This window comes from Salvelinus fontinalis, chromosome 33 (genome assembly GCF_029448725.1).
Source record: "Salvelinus fontinalis isolate EN_2023a chromosome 33, ASM2944872v1, whole genome shotgun sequence".
In the NCBI taxonomy this organism is placed as follows: domain Eukaryota; kingdom Metazoa; phylum Chordata; class Actinopteri; order Salmoniformes; family Salmonidae; genus Salvelinus; species Salvelinus fontinalis.
The window spans coordinates 7,752,360-7,765,471 of NC_074697.1; the positions used below are offsets into that span (position 1 = coordinate 7,752,360).

At 47.1% G+C, this 13,112-nt stretch overlaps 1 protein-coding gene and 1 long non-coding RNA gene across 3 annotated transcripts in view; both read left to right on the forward strand.

Annotated features, from left to right (window-relative positions):
* LOC129831702 (F-BAR and double SH3 domains protein 2-like) overlaps positions 1 to 13,112 on the forward strand; it is a 116,977-nt gene that overhangs the window by 89,205 nt on the left and 14,660 nt on the right. Inside the window, exons 11-13 of one of the 2 annotated variants that reach the window (XM_055895080.1) lie at positions 1,315 to 1,389; positions 11,852 to 11,971; positions 12,105 to 12,209. In XM_055895080.1, coding sequence (XP_055751055.1) covers positions 1,315 to 1,389; positions 11,852 to 11,971; positions 12,105 to 12,209 — 300 coding nt within the window. The remainder of the gene's footprint in view (positions 1 to 1,314; positions 1,390 to 11,851; positions 11,972 to 12,104; positions 12,210 to 13,112) is intronic. The other variant, XM_055895081.1, reaches the window with a different exon arrangement.
* On the forward strand, positions 8,727 to 11,543 carry LOC129831703 (uncharacterized). Its single transcript, XR_008755803.1, has 3 exons — positions 8,727 to 10,929; positions 10,971 to 11,007; positions 11,090 to 11,543. It is a non-coding gene; the product is annotated as an uncharacterized LOC129831703 (long non-coding RNA).

Sequence of the window (13,112 nt, forward strand, 5' to 3'; positions counted from 1 at the left end):
CTCTGTGTTACTGTCTCTGTGTCACTGTCTCTGTGTCTGTGTTACTGTCTCTGTGTAACTGTCTCTGTGTCACTGTCTCTGTGTTACTGTCTCTGTGTAACTGTCTCTGTGTAACTGTCTCTGTGTTACTGTCTCTGTGTAACTGTCTCTGTGTAACTGTCTCTGTGTTACTGTCTCTGTGTAACTGTCTCTATGTAACTGTCTCTATGTAACTGTCTCTGTGTAACTGTCTCTGTGTAACTGTCTCTGTGTCACTGTCTCTGTGTAACTGCCTCTGTGTCACTGTCTCTGTGTCTGTGTTACTGTCTCTGTGTAACTGTCTCTGTGTCACTGTCTCTGTGTAACTGTCTCTGTGTAACTGTCTCTGTGTCACTGTCTCTGTCTCTGTGTCACTGTCTCTGTGTCACTGTCTCTGTGTAACTGTCTCTGTGTAACTGTCTCTGTGTAACTGTCTCTGTGTCACTGTCTCTGTCTCTGTGTCACTGTCTCTGTGTCACTGTCTCTGTGTCACTGTCTCTGTGTTACTGTCTCTGTGTAACTGTCTCTGTGTCACTGTCTCTGTCTCTGTGTCACTGTCTCTGTGTCACTGTCTCTGTGTCACTGTCTCTGTGTCACTGTCTCTGTGTCACTGTCTCTGTGTTACTGTCTCTGTGTAACTGTCTCTGTGTCACTGTCTCTGTCTCTGTGTTACTGTCTCTGTGTCACTGTCTCTGTGTCACTGTCTCTGTCTCTGTGTTACTGTCTCTGTGTAACTGTCTCTGTGTCACTGTCTCTGTGTTACTGTCTCTGTGTTACTGTCTCTGTGTAACTGTCTCTGTGTCACTGTCTCTGTGTCACTGTCTCTGTGTTACTGTCTCTGTGTAACTGTCTCTGTCTCTGTGTAACTGTCTCTGTGTGACTGTCTCTGTGTTACTGTCTCTGTGTAACTGTCTCTGTGTTACTGCCTCTGTGTAACTGTCTCTGTCTCTGTGTAACTGTCTCTGTCTCTGTGTAACTGTCTCTGTGTAACTGTCTCTGTGTAACTGTCTCTGTGTAACTGTCTCTGTGTCACTGTCTCTGTGTCACTGTCTCTGTGTCACTGTCTCTGTGTCACTGTCTCTGTGTCACTGTCTCTGTGTAACTGTCTCTGTAACTTCTTTCTCCACTGATCTACAACACCTGTAGTATGTGTCTCTCTATTTTTCTGTCTGTCACTACTAACTATTTTCCCTTCAGTGTTTTTCTCCTTCAAACCTTTTCAACCTTTGCTAACTCTTTCTCCCCTAACGCCTATCTGTGTGTGTACGCGCGCGCGTGTGTGTGTGTGTGTGTCAGACTCTGAGCTCGGTGCAGAAGTTGGTGGACATTGAGCCTTCGCCCGTCAGTGCCATGAGGATGACGCTGGCACAGGTAGACCTAACCCCTAGTCTCTACCCGTCAAGCCACCACCAACCATCTAGAGCCATAACATGACCCTGGCTGCTGCATGCGATCCACCCATTGTAATGGCGCAGTATATCCATAACAAGCACACTGATTAGCCTCAACCATAACCGTGGTTGATACATGACTTTATACATGCTGAACGACCACACGGTAGTAGTAGTGACCATGACCTCTATTGGTTGATCTGTTACCATGCTGTTCCACTACAACCATTACCATGCTGTTCCACTACAACCATTACCATGCTGTTCCACTATAACCATTACCATGCTGTTCCACCATTACCATGCTGTTCCACTACAACCATTACCATGCTGTTCCACTACAACCATTACCATGCTGTTCCACTACAACCATTACCATGCTGTTCCACTACAACCATTACCATGCTGTTCCACTACAACCATTACCATGCTGTTCCACTATAACCATTACCATGCTGTTCCACTACAACCATTACCATGCTGTTCCACTATAACCATTACCATGCTGTTCCACTACAACCATTACCATGCTGTTCCACTACAACCATTACCATGCTGTTCCACTATAACCATTACCATGCTGTTCCACCATTACCATGCTGTTCCACTACAACCATTACCATGCTGTTCCACTACAACCATTACCATGCTGTTCCACTATAACCATTACCATGCTGTTCCACTATAACCATTACCATGCTGTTCCACTACAACCATTACCATGCTGTTCCACTACAACCATTACCATGCTGTTCCACTACAACCATTACCATGCTGTTCCACTACAACCATTACCATGCTGTTCCACTACAACCATTACCATGCTGTTCCACTACAACCATTACCATGCTGTTCCACTACAACCATTACCATGCTGTTCCACTACAACCATTACCATGCTGTTCCACTATAACCATTACCATGCTGTTCCACTATAACCATTACCATGCTGTTCCACTACAACCATTACCATGCTGTTCCACTATAACCATTACCATGCTGTTCCACTACAACCATTACCATGCTGTTCCACTATAACCATTACCATGCTGTTCCACTATAACCATTACCATGCTGTTCCACTATAACCATTACCATGCTGTTCCACTATAACCATTACCATGCTGTTCCACTACAACCATTACCATGCTGTTCCACCATTACCATGCTGTTCCATTACAACCATTACCATGCTGTTCCACTACAACCATTACCATGCTGTTCCACCATTACCATGCTGTTCCACTACAACCATTACCATGCTGTTCCACTACAACCATTACCATGCTGTTCCACTACAACCATTACCATGCTGTTCCACTACAACCATTACCATGCTGTTCCACTACCAACCATTACCATGCTGTTCCACTACAACCATTACCATGCTGTTCCACTACAACCATTACCATGCTGTTCCACTATAACCATTACCATGCTGTTCCACTATAACCATTACCATGCTGTTCCACTATAACCATTACCATGCTGTTCCACTATAACCATTACCATGCTGTTCCACTATAACCATTACCATGCTGTTCCACTGCAACCATTACCATGCTGTTCCACTACAACCATTACCATGCTGTTCCACTATAACCATTACCATGCTGTTCCACTACAACCATTATCATGCTGTTCCACTACAACCATTACCATGCTGTTCCACTACAACCATTACCATGCTGTTCCATTACAACCATTACCATGCTGTTCCACTACAACCATTACCATGCTGTTCCACTATAACCATTACCATGCTGTTTCACTACAACCATTACCATGCTGTTCCACTATAACCATTACCATGATGTTCCACGAGAACCATTACCATGCTGTTCCACTATAACCATTACCATGCTGTTCCACTATAACCATTACCATGCTGTTCCACCATTACCATGCTGTTCCACCATTACCATGCTGTTCCACTACAACCATTACCATGCTGTTCCACTACAACCATTACCATGCTGTTCCATTACAACCATTACCATGCTGTTCCACTACAACCAATACCATGCTGTTCCACCATTACCATGCTGTTCCACTATAACCATTACCATGCTGTTCCACTATAACCATTACCATGCTGTTCCACCATTACCATGCTGTTCCACTATTACCATGCTGTTCCACTACAACCATTACCATGCTGTTCCACTATAACCATTACCATGCTGTTCCACTACAACCATTACCATGCTGTTCCACTATTACCATTACCATGCTGTTCCACTATAACCATTACCATGCTGTTCCACTACAACCATTACCATGCTGTTCCACTACAACCATTACCATGCTGTTCCACTACAACCATTACCATGCTTTTCCACTACAACCATTACCATGCTGTTCCACTACAACCATTACCATGCTGTTCCACCATTACCATGCTGTTCCACTACAACCATTACCATGCTGTTCCACTACAACCATTACCATGCTGTTCCACTACAACCATTACCATGCTGTTCCACTACAACCATTACCATGCTGTTCCACTACAACCATTACCATGCTGTTCCACTACAACCATTACCATGCTGTTCCACTATAACCATTACCATGCTGTTCCACTATAACATTTACCATGATGTTCCACTACAACCATTACCATGCTGTTCCACTATAACCATTACCATGCTGTTCCACTATAACATTTACCATGATGTTCCACTACAACCATTACCATGCTGTTCCATTACAACCATTACCATGCTGTGCCACGAGAACCATTACCATGCTGTTCCACTACAACCATTACCATGCTGTTCCATTACAACCATTACCATGCTGTTCCACTACAACCATTACCATGCTGTTCCACTACAACCATTACCATGCTGTTCCACTACAACCATTACCATGCTGTTCCACTATAACCATTACCATGCTGTTCCACTACAACCATTACCATGCTGTTCCACTACAACCATTACCATGCTGTTCCACTACAACCATTACCATGCTGTTCCACTACAACCATTACCATGCTGTTCCACTACAACCATTACCATGCTGTTCCACTATAACCATTACCATGCTGTTCCACTACAACCATTACCATGCTGTTCCACCATTACCATGCTGTTCCACTATAACCATTACCATGCTGTTCCACTACAACCATTACCATGCTGTTCCACCATTACCATGCTGTTCCACTATAACCATTACCATGCTGTTCCACTATAACCATTACCATGCAGTTCCACTACAACCATTACCATGCTGTTCCATTATAACCATTACCATGCTGTTCCACCATTACCATGCTGTTCCACTATAACCATTACCATGCTGTTCCACTACAACCATTACCATGCTGTTCCACTACAACCATTACCATGCTGTTCCACCATTACCATGCTGTTCCACTATAACCATTACCATGCTGTTCCACTACAACCATTACCATGCTGTTCCACTATAACCATTACCATGCTGTTCCACAACAACCATTACCATGCTGTTCCACTACAACCATTACCATGCTGTTCCACTACAACCATTACCATGCTGTTCCACTACAACCGTTACCATGCTGTTCCACTACAACCATTACCATGCTGTTCCACTATAACCATTACCATGCTGTTCCATTACAACCATTACCATGCTGTTCCACTATAACCATTACCATGCTGTTCCATTATAACCATTACCATGCTGTTCCATTATAACCATTACCATGCTGTTCCATTATAACCATTACCATGCTGTTCCATTATAACCATTACCATGCTGTTCCACTATAACCATTACCATGCTGTTCCACTATAACCATTACCATGCTGTTCCACTACAACCATTACCATGCTGTTCCACTATAACCATTACCATGCTGTTCCATTACAACCATTACCGTGTTGTTCCACTACAACCATTACCATGCTGTTCCACTACAACCATTACCATGCTGTTCCACTATAACCATTACCATGCTGTTCCACTACAACCATTACCATGCTGTTCCACCATTACCATGCTGTTCCACTACAACCATTACCATGCTGTTCCACTACAACCATTACCATGCTGTTCCACTACAACCATTACCATGCTGTTCCACTACAACCATTACCATGCTGTTCCACTATAACCATTACCATGCTGTTCCACTATAACAATTACCATGCTGTTCCACCATTACCATTACCATGCTGTTCCACTAGAACCATTACCATGCTGTTCCACTAGAAACCATTACCATGCTGTTCCACTAGAACCATTACCATGCTGTTCCACTATAACCATTACCATGCTGTTCCATTACAACCATTACCATGCTGTTCCACTACAACCATTACCATGATGTTCCATTACAACCATTACCATGCTGTTCCATTACAACCATTACCATGATATTCCACTACAGCCATTACCATGCTGTTCCACTATAACCATTACCAATGCTGTTCCGCTACAACCATTACCATGCTGTTCCATTACAACCATTACCATGCTGTTCCACTACAACCATTACCATGCTGTTCCACTACAACCATTACCATGCTGTTCCACTACAACCATTACCATGCTGTTCCACTACAACCATTACCATGCTGTTCCATTATAACCATTACCATGCTGTTCCATTATAACCATTACCATGCTGTTCCATTATAACCATTACCATGCTGTTCCACTATAACCATTACCATGCTGTTCCACTATAACCATTACCGTGCTGTTCCACTACAACCATTACCATGTTGTTCCACCATTACCATGCTGTTCCATTACAACCATTACCATGATGTTCCACCATTACCATGCTGTTCCACCATTACCTCAACCATGACTGTTTTCCAGTGACCAAAAACGTGACCGTGTCCGTAAGCATGACTGCTGCTGTAGAGTCTTGACCATTGCATTCTACCCATGTGGCTGTTGAACCGTGATGCTTCGTTAATCATTATGACCGTTTACCAATTAGCTTGCCGTTTATGATCTGTTACCACCAAGACCAAGGATTTCTGAACCATGACCACTAATGGTTGTATGTCCAGAAAGCTTGCTGTGTAACCCTCTGCTAGAACATATATAATCTTAGTTATTGTACTGTCATTAGCCCGTTCCTCCTGGTTACCTACAGTAGGTATATTAACTGAGCCTGACTCTGCTACTGTATAATAAGTCCCATTCACACATTGAGCTGCTACTGTTCAACACATTAAGAACCATCTGCTATTTTATAGCTGATTTGAATTGTACAGATAGTTAAAATTACACACACGATAGCACAATACCCTACTTAGCCAGTGATGCTTTCTCTGTTCCCTAAATAGACCATTGTGGGGTTGAGTTGACTTAAGGGGGGTTGAGGTGACCGTTAGGGGGGGTTGAGGTGACCGTTAGGGGGGGTTGAGGTGACCGTTAGGGGGGGTTGAGGTGACCGTTAGGGGGGGTTGAGGTGACCGTTAGGGGGGGTTGAGGTGACCGTTAGGGGGGGTTGAGGTGACCGTTAGGGGGGGTTGAGGTGACCGTTAGGGGGGGTTGAGGTGCCCGTTAGGGGTGTTTGAGTTGACCGTTAGGGGTGTTTGAGGTGACCGTTAGGGGGAGGTTGTGGTGACCGGTTGAGGTGACCGTTGGGGGGGGGGTTGAGGTGACCGTTAGGGGGGGGTTGAGGTGACCGTTAGGGGGGGGTTGAGGTGACCGTTAGGGGGGGGTTGAGGTGACCGTTATGGAGGGGTTGAGGTGACCCTTGGGGGAGGTTGAGGTGACCGTTAGGTGGAGGTTGAGGTGACCGTTAGGTGGAGGTTGAGGTGACCGTTAGGTGGAGGTTGAGGTGACCGTTAGGTGGAGGTTGAGGTGACCGTTAGGTGGAGGTTGAGGTGACCGTTAGGTGGAGGTTGAGGTGACCGTTAGGTGGAGGTTGAGGTGACCGTTAGGTGGAGGTTGAGGTGACCGTTAGGTGGAGGTTGAGGTGACCGTTAGGTGGAGGTTGAGGTGACCGTTAGGTGGAGGTTGAGGTGACCGTTAGGTGGAGGTTGAGGTGACCGTTAGGTGGAGGTTGAGGTGACCGTTAGGGGGGGTTGAGGTGACCATTAGGGGGGGGTTGAGGTGACCGGTTGAGGTGACCGTTAGGGGGGGGGTTGAGGTGACCGTTAGGGGGGGGGGTGAGGTGACCGTTAGGGGGGGGGTTGAGGTGACCCTTAGGGGGGGTTGAGGTGACCCTTAGGGGGGGTTGAGGTGACCGTTAGGTGGAGGTTGAGGTGACCGTTAGGTGGAGGTTGAGGTGACCGTTAGGTGGAGGTTGAGGTGACCGTTAGGTGGAGGTTGAGGTGACCGTTAGGGGGGGTTGAGGTGACCGGTTGAGGTGACCGTTAGGGGGGGGGGTTGAGGTGACCGTTAGGGGGGGGTTGAGGTGACCGTTAGGGGGGGGTTGAGGTGACCGTTAGGGGGGGGTTGAGGTGACCGTTAGGGGGGGGTTGAGGTGACCGTTAGGGGGGGGGGTTGAGGTGACCGTTAGGGGGGGGGTTGAGGTGACCGTTAGGGGGGGGTTGAGGTGACCGTTAGGGGGGGGGTTGAGGTGACCGTTAGGGGGGGGTTGAGGTGACCGTTAGGGGGGGGGTTGAGGTGACCGTTAGGGGGGGGGTTGAGGTGACCGTTAGGGGGGGTTGAGGTGACCCTTAGGGGGGGTTAAGGTGACCCTTAGGGGGGGTTGAATTGACCGTTAGGGGGGGTTGAGGTGACCGTTGGTGGGGTTGAGGTGACCGATAGGGGGGTTTGAGGTGACCGATAGGGGGGTTTGAGGTGACCGTTAGGGGGGTTTGAGGTGACCGTTAGGGGGGTTTGAGGTGACCGTTAGGGGGGTTTGAGGTGACCGTTAGGGGGGTTTGAGGTGACCGTTAGGGGGGTTTGAGGTGACCGTTAGGGGGGGTTGAGGTGATCGTTAGGGGGGGTTGAGGTGACCGGTTGAGGTGACCGTTAGGAGGGGTTGAGGTGACCGTTAGGGGGGGGGGGGGTTGAGGTGACCGTTAGGGGGGGGGTGAGGTGACCGTTAGGGGGGGGGTTGAGGTGACCGTTGGTGGGGTTGAGGTGACCGTTAGGGGGGGGGGTTGAGGTGACCGTTAGCGGGGGGGTTGAGGTGACCGTTAGGGGGGGGTTGAGGTGACCGATAGGGGGGGTTGAGGTGACCGATAGGGGGGGTTGAGGTGACCGATAGGGGGGGTTGAGGTGACCGTTAGGGGGGGTTGAAGTGACCGGTTGAGGTGACCGTTAGGGGGGGGGGGTTGAGGTGACCGTTAGGGGGGGGTTGAGGTGACCGTTAGGGGGGGTTGAGGTGAGGGGGTCTGGCGTTGATTCTGACTGGTTGTTGTGTGTTAATGCAGTGTAGAGAGGGGGAGTGAATATGTATTACTGGGCTAGGAAGTTAAGGGATGGGCTCCATTGGGAAGACACACAGACGGACATCTGCTACACACACACACACACACACACACACACACACACACACACACACACACACACACACACACACACACACACACACACACACACACACACATTTTCTCTAATACCTCAAGACAAGCAATAGAAGGCTTGTTATTCTCTTTCTCAATTCAATTAAATTCACATGGCTTTCTTGGTATGTTAAACATATGTTTACATTGCCAAAGCGAGTGAAATGGATCATTAACAAAAGTCAAATAAACACTCACAACAGTTTCAGAGGAATAGAGACATTTCAAATGTCATATTATGCCTGTGTACAGTGTTGTAATGATATGCAAATAGTTAAAGTACAGAAGGGAAAATAAATAAACATAACTCTCTCCTCTCCCTCTTCTTCGAATCCGTCTCCTTCTCTCTCTCCTCTCCCTCTGTTTCAAATCCGTCTCCTTCTCTCTCTCCCTCTTTTTCAAATCCGTCTCCTTCTCTCTCTCTCTCCTCTCCCTCTGTTTCAAATCCGTCTCCTTCTCTCTCTCCTCTCCCTCTGTTTCAAATCCGTCTCCTTCTCTCTCTCTCCTCTCCTTCTGTTTCAAATCCGACTCCTTCTCTCTCTCCCTCTGTTTCAAATCCGACTCCTCTCTCTCTCCTCTCCTCTCCCTCTGTTTCAAATCCGTATCCTTCTCTCTCTCTCCTCTCCTTCTGTTTCAAATCCGACTCCTTCTCTCTCTCCTCTCCCTCTGTTTCAAATCCGACTCCTTCTCTCTCTCTCCTCTCCTCTCCCTCTGTTTCAAATCCTCCTTCTCTCTCCTCTCCCTCTGTTTCAAATCCTTCTCTCTCCTCTCCCTCTGTTTCAAATCCTCCTTCTCTCTCCTCTCCCTCTGTTTCAAATCCTCCTTCTTTCTCCTCTCCCTCTGTTTCAAATCCTTCTCTCTCTCCTCTCCCTCTGTTTCAAATCCGTCTCCTCTCTCTCTCCTTTCCCTCTGTTTCAAATCCTCCTCTCTCTCCTCTCCCTCTGTTTCAAATCCGTCTCCTTCTCTCTCTCCTCTCCCTCTGTTTCAAATCCTCCTTCTCTCTCCTCTCCCTCTGTTTCAAGTCCTTCTCTCTCTCCTCTCCCCCTGTTTCAAATCCGTCTCCTTCTCTCTCTCCTCTCCCCCTGTTTCAAATCCGTCTCCTTCTCTCTCTCCTCTCCCCCTGTTTCAAATCCGTCTCCTCCTCTCTCTCCTCTCCCTCTGTTTCAAATCCTCCTCTCTCTCCTCTCCCTCTGTTTCAAATCCTCCTCTCTCTCCTCTCCCTCTGTTTCAAATCCTTCTCTCTCTCCTCTCCCTCTGTTTCAAATCCTCCTCTCTCTCCTCTCCCTCTGTTTCAAATCCTCCTCTCTCTCCTCTCCCTCTGTTTCAAATCCTTCTCTCTCTCCTCTCCCTCTGTTTCAAATCCTCCTCTCTCTCCTCTCCCTCTGTTTCAAATCCTTCTCTCTCTCCTCTCCCTCTGTTTCAAATCCTCCTCTCTCTCCTCTCCCTCTGTTTCAAATCCTCCTCTCTCTCCTCTCCCTCTGTTTCAAATCCTCCTCTCTCTCCTCTCCCTCTGTTTCAAATCCTTCTCTCTCTCCTCTCCCTCTGTTTCAAATCCTCCTTCTCTCTCCTCTCCCTCTGTTTCAAATCCTCCTCTCTCTCCTCTCCCTCTGTTTCAAATCCTCCTCTCTCTCCTCTCCCTCTGTTTCAAATCCTCCTCTCTCTCCTCTCCCTCTGTTTCAAATCCTCCTCTCTCTCCTCTCCCTCTGTTTCAAATCCTCCTCTCTCTCCTCTCCCTCTGTTTCAAATCCTCCTCTCTCTCCTCTCCCTCTGTTTCAAATCAGCATATTTTCTAAGATGTTATTAGCAGCAGCTGTCACTCACACCTAGTTGTTGCATCTAATTCTCTGGTGTATGTATGTGAGAGGGAGGTACTTCTAAAGTGGGACTGTACTAGGTGTGGTTGTTAGCTGTATCCAGTGAGACTGTACTAGGTGTGGTTGTTAGCTGTATCCAGTGGGACTGTACTAGGTGTGGTTGTTAGCTGTTTCCAGTGGGACTGTACTAGGTGTGGTTGTTAGCTGTATCCAGTGGGACTGTACTGGGTGTGGTTGATAGATAGCTGTATCCAGTGGGACTGTACTAGGTGTGGTTGTTAGCTGTATCCAGTGGGACTGTACTAGGTGTGGTTGTTAGATAGCTGTATCCAGTGAGACTGTACTAGGTGTAGTTGATAGATAGCTGTATCCAGTGGGACTGTACTAGGTGTGGTTGTTAGCTGTATCCAGTGGGACTGTACTAGGTGTGGTTGTTAGCTGTATCCAGTGAGACTGTACTAGGTGTGGTTGTTAGCTGTTTCCAGTGAGACTGTACTAGGTGTGGTTGTTAGCTGTATCCAGTGAGACTGTACTAGGTGTGGTTGTTAGCTGTATCCAGTGGGACTGTACTAGGTGTGGTTGATAGATAGCTGTATCCAGTGGGACTGTACTAGGTGTGGTTGTTAGCTGTATCCAGTGGGACTGTACTAGGTGTAGTTGATAGATAGCTGTATCCAGTGGGACTGTACTAGGTGTGGTTGTTAGCTGTATCCAGTGGGACTGTACTAGGTGTGGTTGTTAGCTGTATCCAGTGAGACTGTACTAGGTGTGGTTGATAGATAGCTGTATCCAGTGAGACTGTACTAGGTGTGGTTGATAGATAGCTGTATCCAGTGGGACTGTACTAGGTGTGGTTGTGTGGGGTAATGATGACTACATTAGTTCTTCGGGGAGACTTCATTTTATTTAGGATAGGAGAATTACATTCCATCATTTCCATGGTAACCGCTTAGGAAAAAGGTGTTGTGTTCCTCTTATCTCCATGGTAACTGTGTGTGTGTGGTTGTGGTTGTGTGTGTGTGTGTGTGTGTGTGTGTGTGTGTGTGTGTGTGTGTGTGTGTGTGTGTGTGTGTGTGTGTGTGTGTGTGTGTGTGTGTGTGTGTGTGTGTGTGTGTGTGTGTGTGTGTGTGTGTGTGTGTGTGTGTTGTAGAGTCGTAAGTTGGAGACAGACACGGGGAGCCAGACAGAGGAGCACAGTCTGAACAAGGAGGCCAGGAAATGGGCGACCAGAATGGCCCGAGAACACAAGAACATCGTCCACTACAAGAGAGTAAGTCTACACACCACACACACACACACACACACACTAGTTGTTCATGTTGGTCCAGACCATTTTTAAAAACCAGATGTGATTTTAGTCTGTGATTTTTGAAGTGTGTGTGTGTGTGTGTGTGTGCCGTTAGAGCCTGGAGGAGTGTGAGACACTGGGAGTCCCTCAAACAGAGCAGGGCCGGCTTGATCTGGAGCTGAAGATAGAGGATACCAAAGAGAACATCCGCAAGGCTGAGGTTTGTGTTTGTTAGAATAAAGGTAGACCTATAGGCTGCAGTATACCCTCTTTCCCCCCGCTCTCTAAGTACAGTTGTCTCTCCATAGACTCTCTCAGAGACAGCCTGTCAGACTGTGAATCAGATCAATGCCTCTCCTTCCTGTCCAGGCTACATCACATCCATCCGTGATTGGTCCCATATGGCGGTGCACAATTGGCCCATCGTCTTCCTGGTTTAGCCGGGGTAGGCCGTCGTTACCAATAAGAATTTGTTCTTAACTGACTTGCCTAGTTAAATAAAGGTTAAATATAAATAATATCTGTCATCTCGGTCTCTGTGATTTCCCTCTCTCTGGCACCCCCTGCTGGCTGATGTAGTCATAGCGCCCACAGACAGAGATGAGAAATTCACGCAGATATGGACCACTCTCCACATCGCCCCTCCCTCCAACTCTCTCCACCTCCCTTTCTGTCCACCTCCCTCCCCCAGCCCCCATTATCTCCTGCTGTCTGTTGAATGTCTGAGTCCATTTGGATCTAATGGGTCCTGGGGGGAGGGGTGAGCCAGGACAACCAATAGTCTATGGTGGGCGGGGTCAGAGGAGGAAGCATTAGTGATGAAAGTGTACTCAATAATTAACAACATTCCACTTCCTGATACTGATCAGACGTTAAAGAGCTTTTATCTCCATAAAAAATGTTCTGTAATGAGTTGATCTCCCTGTACTTCCTTTGTACCAACAGTACCTGTGAAAAGTTTGGACACACATACTCATTCATGGGTTTTTATTTATTTTTACTATTTTAATAATAATAGTGAAGACATCAACACTATGAAATAACACATATGGAATCATGTCGTATCCAAAAAAGTGTTAAACAAATCAAAATATATTTTAGATTCTTCAAAGTAGCCACCCTT